Source organism: Miscanthus floridulus, chromosome 7 (assembly GCF_019320115.1).
Source record: "Miscanthus floridulus cultivar M001 chromosome 7, ASM1932011v1, whole genome shotgun sequence".
NCBI classification, from domain to species: Eukaryota; Viridiplantae; Streptophyta; class Magnoliopsida; order Poales; family Poaceae; genus Miscanthus; species Miscanthus floridulus.
In genome coordinates this window covers 96,272,148-96,295,288 of record NC_089586.1, presented here as the reverse complement: position 1 = coordinate 96,295,288, position 23,141 = coordinate 96,272,148, and the positions used below count along the sequence as shown (strand labels likewise).

The 23,141-nt window shown below is 49.3% G+C and overlaps 1 protein-coding gene across 1 annotated transcript; it reads left to right on the top strand.

Moving 5' to 3' along the window:
• The first annotated feature begins 18,243 nt into the window (after positions 1–18,243).
• LOC136465906 (phytosulfokine receptor 2-like) lies at positions 18,244–18,984 on the top strand. Its single transcript, XM_066464462.1, has one exon. The coding sequence runs from the start codon at positions 18,244–18,246 to the stop codon at positions 18,982–18,984; it is 741 nt and encodes a 246-aa protein (XP_066320559.1).
• Positions 18,985–23,141: the final 4,157 nt, after the last annotated feature.

The following is a 23,141-nucleotide window of genomic DNA, read 5'->3' as shown; positions in this document are numbered from 1 at the left end:
TAAACTTTTCTGGCTCTTTTTGACCAAAGGGACATGATATCGGCTTTTTATTCTTAACCCACTCAGCTAAGCCGATAACTGGCTCTTCATCAGAGTCAGAATCTCCTACTTCTTCAACAAATGATACCTTTTTACTCCAGTTCTTTTTAGGTTCAAAAACCCTAGTATCTTGATCAGAGATCCTTTGCACAAGATGACTGAGGCTTTCAAACTCCTGAGAAGCATATCTGTCCTTAAGATGTGGCAATAACCCTTGGAAAGCCAGATCGGCAAGCTGCCAATCATCCAGCACCAGGCTGTAGCACTTATTTTTTACATCTCGTAGCCTTTGTACAAAGCTCTCTACCGATTCATCATTACGCTGTCTCAATTTTACTAAATCGGTAAGCTTCTTTTCATGGATTCCAGCAAAGAAATACTTATGGAATTGTTTTTCTAGATCAACCCAAGTAATAATAGAATTTGGTGGTAATGAAATGAACCATGTAAATGCTGATCCAGACAAAGATGATGAAAATAATCGAACTCTTAATTCATCTCTGTTAGCTGCCTCTCCACATTGAATAATGAAACGATTGACATGTTCCATTGTTGATGTATCATCTTGCCCAGAGAATTTAGTGAAATCCGGTACCTTGTACCGATTTGGGAGAGGAATTAAATCGTATGCAGGAGGGTATAGAGTTCGATAAGAATAAGTATTGACCTTAGGCTTTATCCCAAACTGATCCTTCACAATTTCTGCTATCTTATCGGCCCAAAAAGCATCAGCCTCCTGCTGACGAACTGGTTGAATTTCTACAGGAGGTGCTTGCTGACATCCCTCCACATATCTTTGTAGCCCACGATCTCCAGCAATCGGCATATTTGCCGTTACTTGTGGTCCATTAGCCTGCTGGAAAGGATTCATCGGCTGGGCTGCCGATGCTTGATTCTGGAAACCAGCTTGCATATGACCTTGTTGAATCCCTGCAACCTGCTGATTTCGCTGAACTGTATGTTGAACAGGTAACTGTCCTGACCAATCATTATTAGAACTCATCGGTACAAAACTTACCGATGGCTGGTAATGTGCTGATATTGTTGGATAATTATAACTGGTTTGAGGCATAAACTGAACCCCAGTTTGACTCATAGCAGGGGCTTTCTGCTGCATCGGCAGTAAGCTCGCCGATGGACTTGAATTGAATGTTTGAACCATAGGCATCTGGAAACCTCCTGGAGTTCGTTGCACAGAAATAGTTGCGGCATATTGAGGCACTTGAGCCATCGGCGAAATGTCCGATGGTATAGGCGCTCTTCCTACTGCATCAGACACTTGAGGTAATCTAGGATTGAAAGCAGAGGACTCTGGAGGCATGCCATATCCCCACCAATTAGTAGGAATCTGGCTATTCTGAGACACAGGGCCTGACATAGCTGATGCCGATAGATCTGTATTAAGCTGAACTCGCCCTCCTGGTAACACCTGATCTGATTGTATCGGTGTAGATTGAATATTAGGTGAGCCTGCCAATACTGGAGGGGAAGTAACTTCTGTACCCACAACGGCCGAAGGAGCCGATGGAGTTTTGACAGATGTCGGCTCTGGTTGATGATAGGCAGGCCCAACGTAATGTGGTGCCGCTTGTCCTTCTTTGAGAGTTCGAACCACAGCATTATGAACAGTATTGGACAGCACATTGGAATGATTAATCAAAGCATGATTTACTGCAGAATTAACCATCTCTTGAAGTTTACCAGGATTGGAGTCAAAGGTAACCTGCCGAGGCAACGGCAAATCTTGCTTCTGGATGACTTGTCCACTCTTGTTCAAGCTAAACGATCTCAGACAAAGCTGCTTGTATTCTTCTACAGCCCTTTCCATAGCCTGCCTCTGTTCTTCCTTGAGATCTTCTTCTGATACTGCGATAATGTTCCCTGGATCGATCTCGGAATTGAACATATTGATTGATTTGTCCCACCGGGCGTGCCAAAAGATGTGTTGATGCAAAAGTAGATCTGCAAACACAAAGGGCTAATACCCGAATCGATATCCAAAGCGTGCCAGTCGATTTGACCTGCCAATCGACAAGGATGAAGATACGAACACTTTGGTCCTGACAACAGCGATACGCCCGGAAGTCACGGCCAAGAGGTGCTCACGCGGAACTCGAGAATCGCCGAAGGTCGCACTGAAGCGATGCAGCTCGCCGAATCAATGAGAACTCGTAAAAAGGAAAAATATGCAAATTGACGAAGTCGCCGAAAAGTAAGTAGATGCAAATAGGAGTAAAAGTTGGTTTTGATATTGATTGATATCTCCCTATTACATTGCCCCTTACTCCATATTTATACCCTGATCTAAAGAGACACAACCAAACACAACTAGGACACCAATCCCATATCTAAGGAAACACGTGACTCTTACATGAATCATAACCTAACAAATACAGAAAAGGAAATCAACACCTATCTATTTCCCTGTCCGCCTCAATTACGATGGAAATCTCACTGTCCTCCTTCCCATCGGCATACTCCCTATTTCATCGGCAGTAGTCTTCAAGTCTTCCTTCATCGGCATACTCCCTGTTTCATCGGCAGTAGTCTTCAAGTCTTCCTTCATCGGCATACTCCCTGTCTTATCGGCAGTAGTCTTCAAGCCTCCCTTCATCGGCATCGACAATAACACCTCCAACCTCATCGGCAACGCCCGAGTCCAAATCAACCTTTACATCGACCATCACCAGCTATCGGCAACCATCTTTACAAACTGGCTTTCATTGGCTATCAAAGTATTCAATAACTTTCCCCTTGCTGATTAGTCCACTCCGATTATTTTGACACGTGCAAAAAACGGTGTCAACATTAGCTAACCACTCTGGGTGGTGTACTTCCCTGATAAATCCGATGGCCGACCATTTTGCTATCTCTTCACCAATGGCCCTGCGCTTCTCCTCGTCGAAGCGACGCAGGCGTTGCTTCACCGGCTTGGAGCCCAAATGGATTTTCAAGGTATGCTCGGTGACCTCCCTCAGAATGCCTGGCATATCCGAGGGTTTCCACGCAAAGATGTCTTTGTTGTCGTGGAGGAAGTCGATGAGCGCGCTTTCCTATTTGGAGAAAAGTGTGGTATCAATGCGTACCATTTTACCCTCGGAGCTGCTGGGATCTATGAGGACCCCCTTGGAGCCCTCTGCCGATTCGAACAACCCAGTCAATTTCTTCGCATCGGGCGCTTCTTCGGAGACCTCCTCCCTGAGAGTGACGAGCTCCCCGGAGGCGACGATTGTCGTGGCGTGGCCACAGCACTTGACCCCACACTTGAAGGTGCGCTGGAAGGAGGTGCCGATGGTGATGACCCCATGAAGGCCCGACATCTTTAACTTGAGGTATGTATAGTTGGGGATGGCCATGAACTTCGTATAGCATGGTCGTCCCAGGATCGCGTGGAAGGTTCTGGGGAACCCAACCACCTCGAAGGTGAGAGTCTCAGTCCTATAATTGAACTAATCCTCAAAGGTAATAGATAGATCAATCTGCCCGAGTGGCATGGCCTGCTTCCCTGGCATGATACCGTGAAAAGGCGCTCGGGTTGGGTGGAGGCATGTCCAGTCAATGCCCATTACGTCGAGTGTCTTGGCGTACATGATGTTGAGGCTGCTGCCTTCGTCCATCAGTACTTTGGTGAGTTGCTTTGGGCCGATGATCGGGTCAACCACAAGCGGATACCTTCCCGGGTGTGGGACAACATCTGGATGGTCAGTCCGATCGAAGGTTATGGCACACTCCGACCACCAGAGGAAGGGAGGTGTGGCCGGTTGGGCCGTGTAGACTTGGCGGCGTGCGACCTTTTATCGATGTTTGGAGTCGTAGGCCGCTGATCCTCTAAAGATCATGATGCAGCCATCTGGCGTTGGAAAGCCATCGTCCTTCTCCTCGGCGTTGTCCATAGTGGAGGCAGGTTCCTTCCCCTGCTCCCCTTTGTTGGAGCTTCTGGACAAGAACTTCTTCACGAGGCTGCAGTCCTTGAGCAGATGCTTTACGGGGAAGGTGTGGTTTGGGCATGACCCCTCGAGCATTTTTTTCAAAGTGGTTCGGAGTGCCCTTTATAGGCTTCTAACCACCCTTGCGGTTAGCGACGGCCATGAGCGAATCCTCACGCCGTTGCTTCTTATTCTTTCTTTTGGTGGAACGATTGGAGGTGCCTTCGTCGGCACCCTTGTCCCACCGTGCCTTGCCCTCGAGGCGATCGAAGATTGCTTCGACTGCCTCTTCTCCTGAGGCATGGCTGGTGGCGATGTCTAGGTGTTCATTGGTGGTCCATGGGCCTTTGCATCCTAGCTTATGAACCAAGGACTCGTAGGTCATCCTAGATAGGAAGGCTCCTATCACGTCAGCATTGGCGACGTTAGCGAGCTCGTTGCACTACCGGGAGAAGTGTCAGATGTACCCACGAAGGGTCTCACCGGCCTTTTGACGGTAGTTCTTGAGGTCCCTTGGGTTCCTAGGGCATTTGTACGTGCCCTGAAAGTTTCCCACAAAGATCTCCTTCAGATCTACCCAACTCTGGATTGCGTTGGACAGCAGGTGTTTCAACCATGCTCATGCCGAATTGGCCAAGAACAATGGGAGGTTGCGGATAATGAAGTCGTCATTATCCGCACCACCGGCTTGACAGGCAAGTCGATAGTCTTCAAGCCAAAGTCCGAGGTTTGTCTCCCTAGAGTATTTGGGAATATTGGTAGGTAGTCAATACCTTGGCGGGAATGCAGCGTTGAGGATGTGCTGGCTAAAGGCCTGAGGCCCTGGGAGGCCAGGGCTCGGGCTCTGGTCCTCACCGCTGTCGTAGCATCCGCCGCGTTGAGGATGATAGCCGCGGTGGGCTCCTTCCCTTGGGTCGCTGTAGGCGTGTCTACAGGCGTCGATGGTGCTGCGTGCGTCATGGTTGTGGCCGAGACGTTGATGTACTGGGATTGCAGCGCGCTGCCCGGTGCCTTGTGGTGCTTGGTGGACTAATGCATCCCTAGCGGGACGCACCGAGGGCGTACGCTGGCTGGTGTCGAGCTCGTGTCGCCAGGACAACGAGCTTTCCGCCTGCTGCGCCGCCGCACGCTCAAGCAGCATGCGTATTTCGTGGTGGGCCCGATGATCCTCGGGCGTTGTGGCCTCTAGAAGGCCATAAAGCAAGGCTGTTGCGGCGATGATGTTCTGGCTTGCCTGAGCAAAGTGAGGAAGGGTTTCATCGTCAGCGATGATCCTTTGGTTTACGTCATAGCCACAGCGCGTGCGCGCCCACCGTTTCCACGGTGTTCGATGTCCTGATCGACCTCCGCGTACTCCCAAACAAGCTGTTGTTTGGCTTCGTCTATCTCCCGCTTTTGGGCTCTTAGCTGCTCCACCCCCACATGAGGCGGGGCAGCTGTCCCCCCTTCAGTTCCGCTGCCGAGGTTGCCTGCCAAAGTAGTCTCCTCTGTGGAGACGCTTTCGACGTGTCCCTCAGGGGTTTTCGCCATGAAACATTCCCGGGAGGGGTGATGGCTCCCCCTACTGGAGTCAGAGCCAGAGTCCAACTCGGCCCTTCCACGAGGAGGCCGTGGAGGGATTCCATGACGCTTTTGATCTTCCCCATAAACTCGTTGTTCACGGGAGACAGGATGGGCGCTATGCCACAAGATGGCTAACGGTCGCCACGGCATTGCGGAGACCAAACGGAGGCGCCGTCGGGGTGCCCCGTGCGAAGTGTTCCAGAGAGACGGTGAGGCGGCACGGGTCCTCACTAGATGGCTAGGGTCCAAGGAGACGCCAGGACGGCGCTCAAGCCTCCCGTAGTTGAAGCTGACAGAGGGGAGAGACTGGGTGGCGACATGGGCCAATGCCAACTCTCCCCCCACCATGACGATGAAGTCCAGGTCACCGAAACACACGTGTGCGCCCGGGACCCAGCTGATTGCATGGCTAGCCATCCGTGGCTTGCTTTGGAACGCGCAAAGGCCCCTACCTGGTGCGCCAACTGTCGGTGTTTCGAACAAGCACCGGCTAGTAAATTTATAATTATTGCGCATTAGGCTCGGATGGTGTACTAAATGACACAAGGTTTATACTGGTTCGGGCAGAACGTCCCTACGTCCAGTCTGCTGCTGCTCGTGTTATTAGTACCAAAAAAGGTTCATAGTAGGGGGTACAAACGGTCGAGAGAGGGACAGGTCCCAAGTCTCTGATGGAAAGGTCGAAAGGACGCCAAGAGCTCGGTTGATGCTTGGTTGTGTGTTGTGTGTCGAAAACAATCGATCAAAAGTCGGTCTCCTTAGTGGGGTGCCCTGCCCTCCCTTTTATAGACCAAGGGGGAGCAGAGGTTATAGATAGGAGAAAGAGAAAAAAACCAAAGGTATAGAAGGTCTTTCGGGGGAGCTGGGTCTTCCTTTTCCTGTGTGCCTGCCCTGCTAACATGGCAGACCGTGTCAGGGATGGCGTGTTTGCTGATCCTTATGGGGTCGTGCCCTGGCCTCTGTCAGCAAGTGGGTGTGTCCCATCCTACGCTGGCGAATGGTGCGGCGTGTCAGAGGGCCAAGCTGCGACCATTCAGGGAGTAGACGGGGAAGTGACCCTACGTCCGTCACTGTAGGTGATGTGAATTCTATCTTGGATCATAGTGGTTGTCGCATGCTTGTGTTAGTATCCGCGTCCGAGGGCTGATGGCGGCGCCTACAACACTGTGGGACAAAAGTCGGCGCCTACAACACTGTTCTATCACTGTTAGGTCGGAAAGGGCTTAAAGCACCCGTCCCATCGTATCCTGGCGGTGCCTTCCTACAGGCGTACAGGGCATGGCCCTCGATACTGCGGTTTACTCGAATGTCCTGTCGTACCCTGTACTCGTCTTTATGAAGGATCAGGGTGCAGTCGTCGGGCGAGGCGGAGCCTGCCCTTAGCCATCGGGCGAGGCGGAGCCTAGCCCTCGGGGGTCGGGCGAGGCGGAGTCTAGCCCTTAGCCGTCGGGCGAGACGGTGCCCGCCCTCAGACGTCGGGCGAGGCGGAGCCCGCCCTTAGCCATAGGGCGAGGCGGAGCATAGCCCACGGGGGTCAGGCGAGGCGGAGCCCGCCCTCGGACATCGGGCGAGGCGGAGCCAGCCCTTAGCCATCGGGCGAGGCGGAGTCTAGCCCTCGGGGGTCGGGCGAGGCGGAACCAATCTTCCGTCGTTCGGACAAAAAGCGCAGTAGCGTTCTTGTCTGACCGGAAGTGTCAACGTTCGATGGTTATTAGTTCCACCTCATTGGGTACCCCGGTATTAGGTCCCCGACAAGCAGTTTACTTGAATACAATGTTAAGCTCAGGGTTCAAAAGGTTGTGGTTTGCATGTTGAAACTATGTTCTCTCAGTTACAACACCATTTTATTTCTCAAGACTGATCACTCAGCTAAATACAACACATTTATTTCTCTGAAAACCTTTATAAAACATAATAAAACATTTACAACATATAATCAGCCAATGCATAAGGAACTGTTCCCTTATCTTTCCCAAAGATGTGCACTTGTAAAAAGTAGGCTATACTAATGTAATGTAACAGGCTAAAGAGATTCAAACGGTAAAAGATGCCGCCCACCCGACCAGGCCCACCGGTGGGTGAACTACAGCTGCTCAATTCCAAATCTGCTATGTTCTAACAACACATGTGATGCAGCATATGCAAAGCAGAAACAGGCCAGTATGCCAGTGCCTTGCTGATATTTGCAGGAACTATTTGGTTTGGTGGATTTGGTCACGGTATTTAAGGCACAATGAATCCTTTGTAAATGTAGATCGGTAGATCACGGGGCAACTGCAGAGGAAACATGAAAACAAATCTAGTACTCCGAGGTCTGCGTCTAGATCTGTGGTGTCGAGCTTGGCGCCATTATTCTGGCGTCGAAGTACCGGCCACGTAAACGTCATCTAAGATGCCCTGCTGTGCACGGTCAGGCACTTTGGAGCCAAGATCTGTGGCGCCGAGACGTTTTACCTCAGCACCATAAGTCCTGGCACCGATCCCAGGGTCCAAAGATGAGTTTAAGTCTCCAGATGATCAAATGTAAATTTTCTTTAAAAAAAAGAGTCAAATTGTAAAAAATTAGGCCATAGTGGCTTGCGACGGCCATATAGTGGACCTTGTTCTTCTTCCCTACGTTAGAATTGAGTTTTGAGTGGGACATTTGTATGGTTAAACAATTCGTATAATAATGTGGTCTGATTCTCTTGTTAACAATAGATGAAGCCGGATATATTTCCATTATCTAAAAAATGTGGCCGTGCAAACCAGACCACAGAACCAGTGCGACTGCGACCAGTGCAATGGTCCAAAGCCAGGAATAATCGTGTTCTTCACAGGGACGTAGTCCCATCACACGTGAGACCACGATGAGGCCACGTCTCCATCTCGTTGCTCGAGGGCTTGAGGCCATGAGAAGGGGCCTCGATCGCGCTCGTATATGCATACCTGGCTATATGAATGTGCATTTATCTTCGGTGCAGATAGATGCATGGTTACTTACATGCACACGACAGTGAGCGAGGAAGTACGGGACCAGCGTGCATTTATGTACGGACTGGTGGCTGATGCATGGGCACGGCGGCCCTCGCTCATTCTTTGTGTCCCAGCAAGTGATGGCGGTATGCAGAGTGTGAGGCAAAATGCATGCAGCGTCCATGTCAGGGCTTCCTTGCCACACCATGCTCAGGTATGCAACGTATGCTAAAGTGTTGAGGAAGCAGGCGTATGGTCTTTATCTCTGCTGCCACTACTCCCTGGTGTTTTTTTTTTTCTTTTTTGAGATTGCCACTCCCTGGTGTTAGGTAGTACCCAATGAACTGGTGTAGAAATCGTAAGCAAGGGGAAGAAAACTAGTGTGGCCTGCTAAATTAAATAGCGACGGTGATGACAGATGAGGCGAGAGGCGTAGGTTGAGCCATGTCAACCGCCAATGCATGTTGGATTTCCTTATTAGTGGTCCTGAGCGAGAGGCCACACCAGAAGCTTCGCCAGCAATCCAGCATGGCTACGCATCATGCGCGGTGCGCATACATTTTTTAAGCCATTGATGATAAGCTTCAAGGTAAAATCACTAGAAGGGTCATCTCTACGGTAAGAACGAGTAATAATGGTTTAAGGAGCTCATCACCAAAAAGGCTAAAAATAATGCATATAATAAAGACCCTCTTTTCACTCGGGGATAGGTACAGACAATCCTAGAGGCCAGAGGCTTCCCACAAAGATGGTGCAGATATGGATGCAGCAGCTTCAGGCTACATCACACTATCCGCGGTTGTAATAAACGGCTGCCCTGGTCCGTGGTTTACCTGCAAGAAAGGACTAAGGCAAGGAGATGCTCCCTCCCCCTATCTATTCTTGTTGGTTAGCTGATGTTCTTCAGCGCTACATACAGTTCAATGGAGGAGTCCGTCATCCTCTGACAGATGATGCCTGCCCCGTTTTGCAATACGCCAACGATACACTGATTGTAGTTCGTGCTGAGATTCCGGATGTAAGAAACCTGAAAAAGATTTTGGACAACTTTGCATCTGCAACAGGCCTGCACATCAACTTCAGTAAGAGTACTGCTGTGCCCATACATGTCTCCCCTAGAACCTTGCCTCGAGTCATCCGACTACTGCAGCCAGGAAGCGTCTTTCCCACAAGTCTACCTGGGCTTGCCACTCTCAAATTTGCAAGCCTTCGCTCCACTGATCGCCAAAGTTGATAAAAGATTGGTTGGTTGGCAATCGGCTCTTCTCAGCAAAGCCGGTCGGGTCATCCTCATTAACTCAGTGCTTGACAGCCTCGCAACGCATTTCATCAGCCTGTTCGGTAGGCTGGCTGGGCTGGCTGGAGCTGGGGCTGGGGCTGGACCAGCCAGCCCAGCCAGCCAATTCTAGTCTCTAGCCAGCCTCCAACCAACAGCATATTTTCAAAAGTTCAAAGAATGACGCCAACAACTGCTTTTTGCACCAATAGTAGCTCATGCTGATTTTAAAATTTCAAATTCAAACTTCCAGCCATGTCATGATCAAGCTGAGTTCGAAATTACAGCCAACAACAACAGGTTCAACTATGAATTTACAGTCCGTATGTTACATCCACACAACACACATACAACATTTGTTTCATCGATTCACAATAACTTGTACAACATCTTGCAGTTTTATTCACCAAGCGTGGATACTCAACAAGTCCATGACATCTCACAAAGCAGTATAGTACCCATGACTTGTTAACATAATTATGCAGTTTTGCTTACCCTCCAGGACCACCCTCAGGAGTTTCATTCACCAAGCGTGGATACTCAACTTGGAAACTGGAAGTATCAAAATAAGATCATACAATTCATATTAGGTTCTCTTGGGGGCAGCCTTCCTGGAGATTGCAGACAGCTTGCTGAAGATCTCAAAGCACCAAGCCGTGCATCAGCTATGTCCATACCCTGCATCAGCAAAGTGAAAAATGAGGCAGATTCTCATGCATGACTAAGGATCCAAAGGGTTCAGTACGAATATTTCCTCGACGGCCAGCAGTTGATCCCGCAACAAGAAGGCAAGATTGCGCTTTTGCACAAATAAAGCCTGCATGTTCAAGGTGATGCCTGTCATAGATAAACAGTATCCCCTTGTGTATGTGTTCCACAGGTCCTTGCTTCCCCTAATTTGATAAAATACGGATGTAAATACAATAACGATTAGAGATACACAGGAGTCGAAACAACCAACCAAAATCGTAACAAACAGAACTGGGACACACCTTGCACGCTCCTTCAATAACCCTTACGACTTCCTTTGCAGAGATAATACTATTAGAAGGATCTTTAGCTGATGAGCGCCTATCAATTTTGCATTTTATTTCTCTTAACTTCACGAGCACAACTACAGGTCTATCTGGCACTCCTTTCAGAACCTAAATATACACCTTAGTAAGTATAGTGTGAAGTACATCACCCTTACTAGAATAATATTATTACCAGAAATGCTTCAGCTTCCACCCTTATAATTACTCCAAATGACAAGTTGCTGAAAATGGGTTGACGAGTACAGGTAAGTAAGCAAAGCGAACGAGCTATGATTATTGTTCATTTGAAGAGTACACTTACTCTAAAAAACAAGATCATGCAGTTCATAATCACCAATTCTGGTGATTCCTATGGTAATTTCAGAGCTTTCGGCGACATAATCAGCAAACACACGGATCTGTGTCATCCAACAAGAGCACATTAAGACAAAAGTATTCCAAATAGATCAGCTTAAATCTTTCTTCATAATCTTGATAAGACAATTACACACATGTTGTTTAGTTGTGTCAGACAAAATTATCAAGACAAATCTTTCCACTTTAACAACCATGCCAGTAGCACCTTGTGGTCCAACTCAAGCAGTGCTTGAAACTGATGAGGACCAATCACAGTAAGTAAACTACAGGCTCATTACTTATTTGTATGTACCAAGATACACAATTACTACCTGTGGAAGCTGTCGCAAGGCATCAAAGGCACCAATTCCTACTCCTGGAACCACACCAGGATTGGCCCCACCACTTGGAACATCCTTTTCAGAAATTTAGTATCACAAAAGGTAAGAACTAATATTATAGAAAGGGAACACTGCTTTCAGGACAAACATGGATAAATGTCAGGTAACTACAACTACAACTTGCAAGAATAAGATGCACTTGTGCCGTGGATATCATAACCTTTGCAATCGGAAGCACAGCTTGTAAAGCACGAAGCACGTCTTCTTCCGTCAACTGGAAGCTTCTCTTATTCTGCACCTACAGCCTGCCCAGTTGCAAACTCATATTACCTCTGGTTCAATCATCCATATGAACAAAAAAATAACAAATATGATGAAATCATACCTCTGAGGAACAGAATCCTTGAAGAAAGCCAAGCCTAAGCTGTATCTGCTCCACTGCTTCCCATGGTGAATCACAGAAACAGTGTAGCAACTATAGAACATGGCACTTGTAATTCTGACACTAAAAGTCCCCATACACCAATGAACACAATATGATAGTCCCATAAAACATTTTTTTAAAATGACATAGTCCCACAAACCCTTACACATGCACACTACAAGACTGCCATGGAACTGTACCTTAAGCTACTAGTTTCTAAAACAAAAGCCTCGACCCAAACCACATACAAATAATCACACGGCATCAATACTTGCTACAAATATAGGAACTGCAGTGAATGTCAGATCATCTAAATGCGGTCAATCCAGCTCCCATGAGCTGCAGTTAACCAAACTAAACCCTCCACTTTCCTAAATCATACACCACTCCACAAAACCATAGATATTAACTCCCTAACTCCAGAGATAGGGGTTCCCTGATTTAGCTCAACCCACTCCGACAGCTCATAAGAGGGTGGATCTACGCCGTACTTACGCATCCACAAAAAATTATCTAAAGCAAAGCATGAAATAATTATCATAGCCTGCTTCATCCTACAGCAGTACAACACCCCATCCAGAATCTGCCACCGTTCTTTCAACACCCCAAACCTCCTTTCAATTACATTTCGCAACTTCGCATGAATGTAGTTGAATTTCTCCTCCCTCTGCGACTGCTGGAAATCTATGCCCCTAAAATCGTTTATATGATACCTTGTGTTTCTGTATGGGGTCATGTAACCTGGCATCTCCCTGTAACCCGCGTCCGCCAGGTAGTACCAGCCTACAAGCAATGAAAGCAACGAGAGATCAAATTGCAAATTGTGTAAGCAAACAATATACAACCATCAGCTATCATAGCAAATGGTGGATGTATGCTTCAATACATCTACTACAAGCAAACAATTAAGAAATGTGAACATCAAGGCATCACGAACCTGCTGGGGGATGTGGGAACGAATCGTCGTCCTGACAGTCTTTCAACACCGCCATGTCATGGCATGCCCCCGCCTTCCCGGCCCCCATGTATGTGAAACAGCCATCCATATCCATGATGGCACAAACATTAATTGTTGTTTCGCCTTTCCTACTGTAGAAATCAGCATTTGCTTCGCGGTTAACCTCAACCTTTATGTGCGTGCCATCTATAGCACCTATGCATCCATCAAACCATGGTGCATATGCAGCAATTTTGTTGCTCACGCGTGCGTAGTTCCTATCTACTGGCACTAGGATAGTATTTGCCCACCTATACATGACCTCTGCAACTACTGTAATCTTTCTGCTAACTGTATCTAAAGACCTTTCAAACCTATCCTTGCACTCTCTACTAGCTGATTGGTGGGCACAGGTCCAGATGTACATGCCTAGAGCTTCTTCCGAGGTGCACTTATCTGTTGCTGGCAGGCCAAACGACAGCAGGGTTTCATGCAAATGCAGGAAGGCATCACGCGTCATGAGCAAACTGTCTAAACATTTGGTATGGTTGGCAAGGGTAAGCTGCATCCATTGGGCTCCAGATAGATTAGGAATGGGACAAGGGGGATTTACCTCAGGCCTTTGCTGTGACATAATACCTTTCAGCAGGATGAATGCTGCCTTTGCCATGATCACAGTTCTCGGTCCATCACTAGAAGTGTCGTTGTACGACGACTCGTCAGTGCTGCTCATGCTGTTGATGATGCTACCTGCAAATGGGCAGAAATCAGTCAGATTGTAATGCAGATATTAGGAACAAAACATGTGCAAATAAGTGAACATATGAAGATACCTGAACTAGGTAGCACCGTAAAAACAGGTTGGGATGTACAAGAGAAAAATGATACATGCATAATGTCTTACAGCACTCACAGCAGTACACAAATTTTTTATTCAAAACAGGAGATAACGACATGCACTCAACAGATAGGTGATACATGTAATGTCTTTGGTAATACAAAAAAAACGAACATAACAAAACAACAAACAGAATGAACTCAACATGCACATGGTGGATATCCGCAAACAGTAGAAAAACAAGAAATGTGCTGATAACTGGGACTTGTTGGAGCACACAAAGTCCCACGTCACATTGATCCAATTCAGCCGGCCCTCTTTAGATTTCATTTTAAGAAAACCCTGACGATGGAGCCTGTCTCTGCAAAGGTTTAGGGCTTGCAAGAATACTACATCAGCCTCGCTGATACCATCTTGAATTAGAATGCCCTAGACTTGGGCCAACTCCTGAGCATCGGCGTTACGACGGGCCTTCTAGGACCTAGCCTCTCTAAGAAATTGGCCCAGGTCTTCAAGGCACTCTTCTACGGATGGAGTTTGGCTACTCTTCTTGCTGCGAGGACTGTTAACTGAATATTCTCTATGGACTCGCTTCGAGGGCTGATGACTAATAGGTGGAACGACCGGCTCGTCCGACAATGATGGAGGAGTGCGAGGGCTTCCATTACTGGGTGACTTGTCAGGTCGATGGCCCCCCGCTGATACCAACTGGCCCCTATCACGTGGGGTGCGTCCCAAAATCGTGATCAGTTGCTCACAGCATTAGGGCCGTTTGAACTTGTTTCTAGCGGGTTGGCTACTTTCCTGCACGTGTTCTAGTGATGGCGAAGTTAGTACTGAGTTAGTAGGAACCTAATTGCTACAAAAAATCAAAGAAATGGGTGTAGTTAGTACCCCGGGGCTGGCGCCGTACCACTCGGGGTTAGCTATAACCTCTCCAGTTAGCGGGTCACGGCCTAGCCCAGTATGGGTCTGTCCGTCGCGCCAATTGAAGTAACAATGTTTCAGCTCATTGTACTTGTTCTGGCACACTTTCTTGTTGTACCCGAGGTTTGTGACTTCGTTGAAGGCATGAACGGTATTGGTCCACCCTAGTGAGGTTGGACCGTGGGCATCGATCCAGTGACAGAGGTCTTTCTGCTTGATGATTAGGTCAAGAAGCAGAGAGGTTGTTCTGTCATCCCAGCAAGCACTGTCCTGGCTCATCTGATTCAAGGATCGAAAAAGCTATTAGTAATGCACCAGTACCAAAATATAATCACCAGGTAGGGCATTGTATTAGAATCTGCTGGAAACTGAAAATTGAGCCAACACACACAAAAAAAGATCTGATGGAAATTGAGCACTATATTAGAATTTGATACAAGCAAGCAAGAATCTGATGGAAACTGAAAACTGAGCATACATACAAAATTTCATGGTGAAAAGCAAGAGATGAAGCAAGCAAATTAACCACAAGAATGAACATGGTGCGTACGGACCACCATTCACTGTCACTGTAACATGACCAAAAGAGAACTAAACCCCAAATCCAAACAGCAAATTGACAAATCATATCCCTAACTTGCCTTTTGTGGCCGTTTGCGGCTTTTTGAGCGGAGGTTGTAGTGGCTGCCAGCAGTTGGAGAGCAAGACGAAGCCGACGACGCTACCAGTTTGGACGGCGTTGATCACAACCGGACAAAACGTCCCTTCTATGTCTACAGTGCAATGAAAGAGCACACTTGTAAGATGAAAAACATAATATGAAAAATTGAACATTTAAAGGGGTGAAGAACATTACATGTGTACTGTCTAACATAAACTGAAGTAGGAACAAAGTTAATAACAACAGAAATCGACTACTATTGCCAAGCATGTTACAAATTCAATGCCAGCCAAATCAATCGAACAAAACTGAGAAACTAGGTTAAGGAAATGCCGTCTTGCAAAATAACTAAACTAACTCAGCTTCTCGATGAAGGCAAATGAGGAAAGCAGTACATTAACAACATAAGCATGCGACGAAGCTTCCATTAAACTATGTTACTAGTAGCAAAAATTGACTGCAAACCCAAACAACGGTTAGCAAAAGGTGATTCCAAGGTTAACTAAGTCATTAAGCATCATCTACCAGATCTGTTTGGAAAGTATTCAGAAACATAGTCCTAAAATATGTACGTAGAGCACTTCTGTAATATAGAAACAAGATGTGGGGATTTTTATCGGACACATAGAGGAGCAGACATGAGTACATGTTGGATCTCAGTTCCGGCGGGGTCAAACTGCGCCGGCGTGGGGTTCCGGGGGGGGGGGGGGGGGGTTACCATTCTAAAAGGAGTCGCTGTTGATGGAGGCGGGGTCCGGAGAGGGCGGCCGAGACCACTATCACCGAGGCCGGCGAGAGTGAGGGAAACCCTAGCCGCGCGGAGGTCAAACTACAAGATGACCAGTTGCGGCTCAGAGGCGGCCAGGTGAGAGGACGGAGGCGTGGGATTCAGGTTACCTGGCTGGGCGTAGGCGCCGTCGATGGAGGTGGGGCGGGGGAAGAGGACGACGATGCTGTAACCACAGCCCCGGCGAGGAGGACGGCGTACAGAGGCGGACGTGCCCGGATCCGGTGGCCACCGACGCCACCCGTTGACGCGGCACGGACTACCGCCGGTAAATGCGCGGAGCGATGGCGAGGAGCAGCGCGTGTGCGTGGAACCCTAACCATCGACGGGAGAAAGGGGAGAAAGTGAGAGACGCGACGGAGCAACGGGTATAAGTTCCAGCCATTCGGCTAGTGCGGCTGGTGCTGGGCTGCCGAACGGCTGGGCTGATAAGCCCAGCACCAGCCAGCCTACCGAACACCACAGGGTGTTTTTGACCAACTAGAAAGCAAACGGAGAGCTTTTCTTTGGTATGGCAAATCCAAGACCACTGGAGCGTGCTGCCTGATCTCCCGGGAAATGGTTCAAAAGCCGCGGTCTGAAGCAGGACTTGGTATTTAGAGCCTGGCTGCCACTTCCCTAGCCCTCTTCAGCCCCTGATCTGCTCCAGAAGTGGCCGTCAGGACAGCCATCTGCCACGGGATCAGAAACTTCTTAGTCCCAAGGCTCTCCACTGTCGCCATTTCCGAATTGGAGATCCTTGATAGCCTGATGCTGCAAGTTCAGCTCACCGACTCAAAAGATGTCAGAACCAGTACATTTGAAAAGGGAACCATAGCCTAAACAGTGCCAGGATTTACAGAGCCTCCACATCTGATGGCCGAAGATTGCCGGCGTTCAAACTTGTCTGGAAAAGTTGCGCCCCACCAAAGGTCAGGTTCTTCGGCTGGCTGCTACTGCACGATCGCCTCCAGTGCAGTTCAAACCTGATCAAGAAAAACATCGTCGATGAAGACATATGTGTTGTATGTCGTGGCTACTCTGAAATCGGAATCCACTTGTTCCGTGACTGCTCTTTTGCAAAGGAGTTTTGGGGGGTACTTGGTTGGAGCACTGCCGATATGCCAGATGCAGCACATCTTTGGGAAATCAAGCGGCCGGCCCACGTCCCCCAACATCTGTTCTCGACCCTGATCCTTCTATGTTGTTGCCATCTCTGGAAGCACAGAAACGCCGTGGTGTTCAGGAAAAAGCAGCCAAGCCTGGCTCGCCTGATGATTGCATGCAAGGAAGATTGTGAGCTCTAGCGACATCGTTTCCCCTTCAGGCTTCGGCCGCTGGCAAATTGTTGGAGCAACTTATTTTCTATGTAACAGTCGCACCCTCTCTAGCTCCATTGTTCCCTTTGGCCAATGGCCTTGTACCAAACCTAACGGAGCACGCCTCCGACCATTTCCCGGCTAGCCCGGAATCAATGGAGATCATTCATGTGGGGCTTTTCAACCCCCGTGGTGCTTGAATAAAAAAGTATGACATGTTCAAAAAAAAAAGTATGACGATCCGAAAACTATCCCAAATAAAACTTTGCTAAACTCCACTTGTTAAGCCAACTTAATTATAGTAGAAGTGTAGAAATATATATATAGCATACTTTATAGATATTAAATTACTTTTTTGTGATAGCTTATATTAGTTTATATATAAATTTGAGAGATATTTTGTTTATTTTTTGTGATATCCAAGGTGAAAAAATTAGATACAAATTAAAATGTGTTGCTTTATGTTCCCTTTCATAATTATATTTATGGGTAATTTGAATGCAAATGTAGGGGTTATGTTACATTACCTAATAATGGCAGATGTGGGTAATTTATAAAAGGGGCTATTGCGTTCTTGCCCCCTACTTTGACGTTCAGTTGTGATTTTACCCCTGCTTTTGTCATCATTGTGATTTTACCCCTGATTTTTGAAAACGAAGCTTAAGTTTACCCCTATTCCGTAAACAGCAGGTAACGGTGTCAAATGGGCTTAGGGACAAGTTTGCCCCTGCTTTTGCCAACGCCGCCAACGCCTGCATCAGGATGCCGCCGCCGCCGACGCATCCGCATTGCCCCCCTCTCTCCTCCTCCTCCCCCGCCGCCGCCGTAGCCGTGTGACCCACTCCCACCCCGCAGTCGCGCTTCCGCGCGTGCCAGCCCAGCCCCCGAATCCGAATCCATGGCACCCAAGCGCGCGCCGCTCCTGCTCCTCCCCCCCCTCCTCCTCCTGCAGCTGCTCATCCCGCGGGCGCGAGCCGCCGCAAACCCGGACCCGGCGCCGTGCCACCCGGATGACCTGCGCACGCTCCTTGCCTTCGCCGGGAACCTCACGTCGGCGGCGGACGCTTTCCTCTGGCCCTCCTCCTCCTCCTCCGCCCCCGGGTGCTGCGCGTGGGATGGCGTTTCCTGCGACGCCGGCGGCCGCATGTCCGCATTGCGCCTCCCGGCCCGAGGCCTCGCGGGCCCGCTCCCGTCCCCGGTGCTCACGGCGCTCTCGTTCCTCCAGGACCTCGACCTCAGCTGGAACACACTCACGGGTGCCGTCGCCGCGGCCCTCACCGCCTTGCCAGGGACCATCCACACCGCTAACCTCTCCTCCAACCTCCTCCACGGCGTGTTTCCGGGCGTCCCCCTCCCGGACCACCTCGACGCCAGCAACAACTCCATCTTCGGCCCCCTCGCGCCCGACCTCTGCGCCAGCGCGCTCGTGCTCCGGGTACTCGACCTCTCCACCAACCGCCTCACCGGCGCGCTCCTGTCCTCGTCCTCAGCCTCCCCTCCGCCCTACGCCGCCACGCTGCGGGAGCTCAGCCTCGCCAACAATGCCTTCACCCACGCTGCGAGAGCTGACGTGAGGAGAATGAGAGATAGAGAGGATACGGTAGAGGATTGGGGCATTGGGGAGGGTATCGGAGGATAAGGGGTATTGAAGGGTTTTGTTGTTTTTTAATTTTTTTTATTCCAGATACAACTAACAGAGTTAAAAGTAAGGGTAAATTGAGCCTTAGTAGTTATAAAGCAGGGGTAAAATCAGAACGACGACAAAAACGAGGGTAAAATCACAATTGGACATCAAAGTAGGGGCAAGAACACAATATTCCCTTTATAAAAAATATTAGCATATTATTTAAATTATCTTTTATAATGAACAGGGTGTGAATAATTTATATACAAAGTTATGGAGTTATTTTGAATTATATTTTATAATGGTAGAGGTAGGTAATTTAGATGCAAATTTAGGAGGCTATTTTGAATTATCTTTATTAATGAAAAATATGGATAATTTATATACAAATTTAGGGAATAATTTTGAATTATCTTTTGTAATGACAGAGGTGGATAGTTTAGATGCAAAATTAGGAGGTTAATTTATGTAGTTTTTATAATGGTAGATGCGGTAGTTTTAAAAACAGAATAGATCCCATTGCTACTATTGATGATGATAGTTAGATATATTGAATTAAAAGCCAAGAAGTTTCTTGTCGGTGTTTTCAGAACCGACGAGTAAATTTAGTGCCGCACTACTAAAGGGAATCGATGGCTAGTACTAGAGACACAAGGAAATTATACTGGTTCGGGACGAAGCCCTACATCTAGTGCCAGAGACTGTGAGTACGTGTTCCTCAAGTTTAAGTGCTCCAAACGGCTTACAACAGGGTGTATGCAAGCTAGGGTTCTAAGATAGAAAGCTAGAGGTAGGGGAAATCGATCCTCTAGGAAGAAGGCCTGGCTCCCCTTATATAGTCACGGGGGCTAGGTTACATGCAGGAGTGTAGGGTTCTCCTGACCCGAGTGGTCAGGAGCCCGAGGGAGGGAGAAGCTAGTAAGCTTGATCAACAATCCTTCTGGTCTTGTCAGCACGTCCAGGCATGGTCATCGAGGGCGTGCTCCCTACGCCAAGTCGTGGCGTATGGTGGTGGTACTGTACCGGCCGTGGAGGCACTGTGGGAATGGTGGTTATTCACCAACTTCATCGTATGGCATGGGCTCGTCATGGTCATCGTGGCCATCGTCCTGGCATCCATTTCTTCAAGGAGAAATCGTGATGTCATTGTACGGAGAGAGTGGTTGTCCATCGTGGGCTACCTACTCCCTTGTTCTCGGCTCCATCACCCCGACTTCTTGTGGTCGGGTCAAAGGCATTGGATCCGTCCGGTTCATGGGGAACCGGCCTCCTAGTTGTGTGCCCCATTCTGCAGTGGGTACGATCGTACGCCCATCCATTGGGTTTGATGGGATTGGGACGGTGTTGTGCCACGTGAGGTGATGTTGCTATGTCCTGGTGTTGTCTTGTATGCCAGCAAGATGTTGCCCAAGGCGTGATGCCCTACCCCAGAGCCTGCTAGTCTAACTAGGTGGTCGTCCTCCCCGTACCCAGTGGAGTGCGCGTGCACGTCCTGTCCGGGTAGGTGCATTTAATGTGTCGACCCACCTCCCGTCCTTTCCTTAGCGGCTAAGGCTGGAGGTGGTCGAGGGCACCACGTAGTGCGAGGTCGAGAGACGGGAGATGTCGAGATGGGCCTCGTATGGCTCAGGGCGGCAAGAGGTCAAGGCGGGCCATGGTCTAGCTGGGTCGTGGTCATCTGGGTCATCCTAGGTGGCTCTCCTATTCGTGTCTTAGGGGTACCCTAGTTATGTACCCCCGATAGTAGCCCCCAAGTGTTTTTAAGATTAGAAATAATCGTGAAGGCACTCTCTCATTGGGTGGTGTTCGAGTGGTCGAGGCATTAGTGCGGGCCTTGGCCGCTACGCGCCTGTTTTGTTGGTTGCGTCTCAGGGCGCGGTGCATATATATGTGCTTGCCAGTTGTCGTCTGTCTGAGCGCCTACCGTTCTTTATTTCGATGGGACTAGTCGACTAGCGTGTGCTGAGCCTGGCGGCTCGGCCTGCCGTGTGTGGTCTAATCTAGGCTGCTCTCTGTGCTATGAGCCTTGCGTGCCTTAGGGGATCTTTGAGGCGTAGGCCTGTGCGTATGCTTTATTTCGGCCATCTCGCATCGTGCCATGCTCGGGTGTTCTAAGAGCGAGCCTATAAAATGGGGGCTCTCCCTATCTGTGTTGAGCTATCCTTACTAAGTATCTAGCCACGCTCGGGTTTTCTAGGCTCGTAGGAATAGGATGCGTCCTTCTAAGGGTTGGTTACGCCGGCTAGTCGGCGGCGACATGCCTCCCCATGTGTGTTATGTCCCGGAGGCCATGATGCTAGAAGAAGGCTTGCGAGGTGTTTTCCCCACTTTGTCCTTCTTCCGTGTGTGGCTGGTGCCTCCGGGTTTTCCGCGATATCATTGTTATGGCAGTATCGGATTTTTTTGTGTCTTGTATGCGGCTCGACCGCACTCGCTTTGTAATTGTTTAGATGGATAGAGTTTAATTGTTTTGTGGCGAGGTTCGTTTGCTTTCTATGTGGTTGAGGCCAGCTCCTGAACCATTTTGGCCGATGCTTGGCGTTGCTCTTATGTGTCCCAACCTGAGCGGGGCTCCTAGTCGCGAGTTTAATCCTGCCGACGCATGGTGGCCGTGTTTCGAGGAAAGATGCATTTCTACTTGGTCGGGGCTAGCCCCCGAGCAGTTTGGTTAAGGCTTGGCCTCGCTCTCAGGTTCCTAGTCGTATGGTAGCCGGGGCCAAGTAATTTTGTTAGGGGATACCCCGTAGATCCTAGTACGCTTGTCTTGTCGACTATCGCGTCTAATATGATATTGAGGTTTTACCTTGGTGGTCGAGGAATCGAGCCTGAGGGGAAGGATCTTGGTGGCCTGGCCTCGACTTGGTCGAGGCTGCAGATCTTTACCCTTCGCTTGCTCGTAGTTTCCCTATGAGCTCCGAGTGGTCGTGGACCTTCATGCGAGAGCTAGTTTTTTACCCCACATGGGGTGAGACTGTCCACTATAACCTCGCTGGTCGAGCAGTGCACCTCGTCGAGCGTCCATGGATAGTTCGAGTGACACCCGATTATCCCCCAATAATTGACGTGGAGTTCGGCTATGCCTCATCGAGAGATGTCTCATAAATCATCTACCGCCCATCCCGTTGGTCCCCGACCACTTCCGCAACGGCTAGAGGGCAAGATGCCTCCCGCCAGAGGGGATAACCTGGGTGGCTTCGAAGCTAATGACTCAAACACATGGGAGATGGTCGAGAGGTTCAGCACCGTCTTGACCAGAGCCGCTCGGGTCCCATCCCTCCGTGCCCCTAACTCTTTGGTGCCCGTGGACCCTTACATGGGCTGGCCCAGTCAAGAAGGAGAATAACGTGTCTGTGGCGCATAGGCGAGAAGTCAGAGGGTCGCCCTGTTCGTAGATTTCGAGGGCGGTTGGCCTCCTTGGTCACATCGTGGCTTAATGGCGCCCCACGCGTGTGGTCGTGTGCCGCGTAGGCGTGTTTCTCGAAGGGAAGTGGTTCGCCTTCTCGGCCGCCGCAGCATAAATAGCCCTTTCCCCAAGTTGTTCGAATCTCTTACTTTCTCCTTCCCCTGTCATTCGCTGCAAACGAGAGAAGAAAGAAGAGGGAGGGGAAGTCGAACTTTGAGGTCTACCTTGCATTTGCTGCCATTCGTAGTCCTCTTGCGCAGCCGCCATATCGTTCTCTTTAGCGCTGGCGCCGCTTGCCATCTTTTCCGCTACTACCGCCTCACACGCTCTATCCTGCAAGATGAGTCTGTGGTGCCATCGTCGGTGATGGAGGTGAAGTTGTTGCAGCATGTGGAGAAGGGCTTCCTTCTGCCCAAGGATGGTGCGGGGTGCAAAGCTGCCATCGGCGAGCTATTTTCGCAGCCATCGCCGAGGGAGGCGACATCCTTCACCGACTTGCACGAGCGCGGATTCAGGATCCCAGCCTCCGATTCCTCTGTGAATTCCTACACGAGTACGAGGTTCAGCTGCAGCATATGCTGCCTAATGCGGTGCTGCAGCTAGCAGGGCTTTGTTGTCGTTTATGAGGGCTTTCCCAGAATCGAGCCCTCCAAGGACCTTTTCTGGTGGATCTTTGAGATTCACAGCCGGAAGGTGAAGGCGTCCGACAACGTCCTCGCTCCACTAGGTGGTTTGACGATCTAGGTTCGCGGCGGGCTCTCCGACTGGT

Coding starts and splice junctions, on each gene's coding strand:
- LOC136465906 (XM_066464462.1), top strand. CDS start 18,244: ATGGCACCCAAGCGCGCGCCGCTCCTGCTCCTCCCCCCCCTCCTCCTC.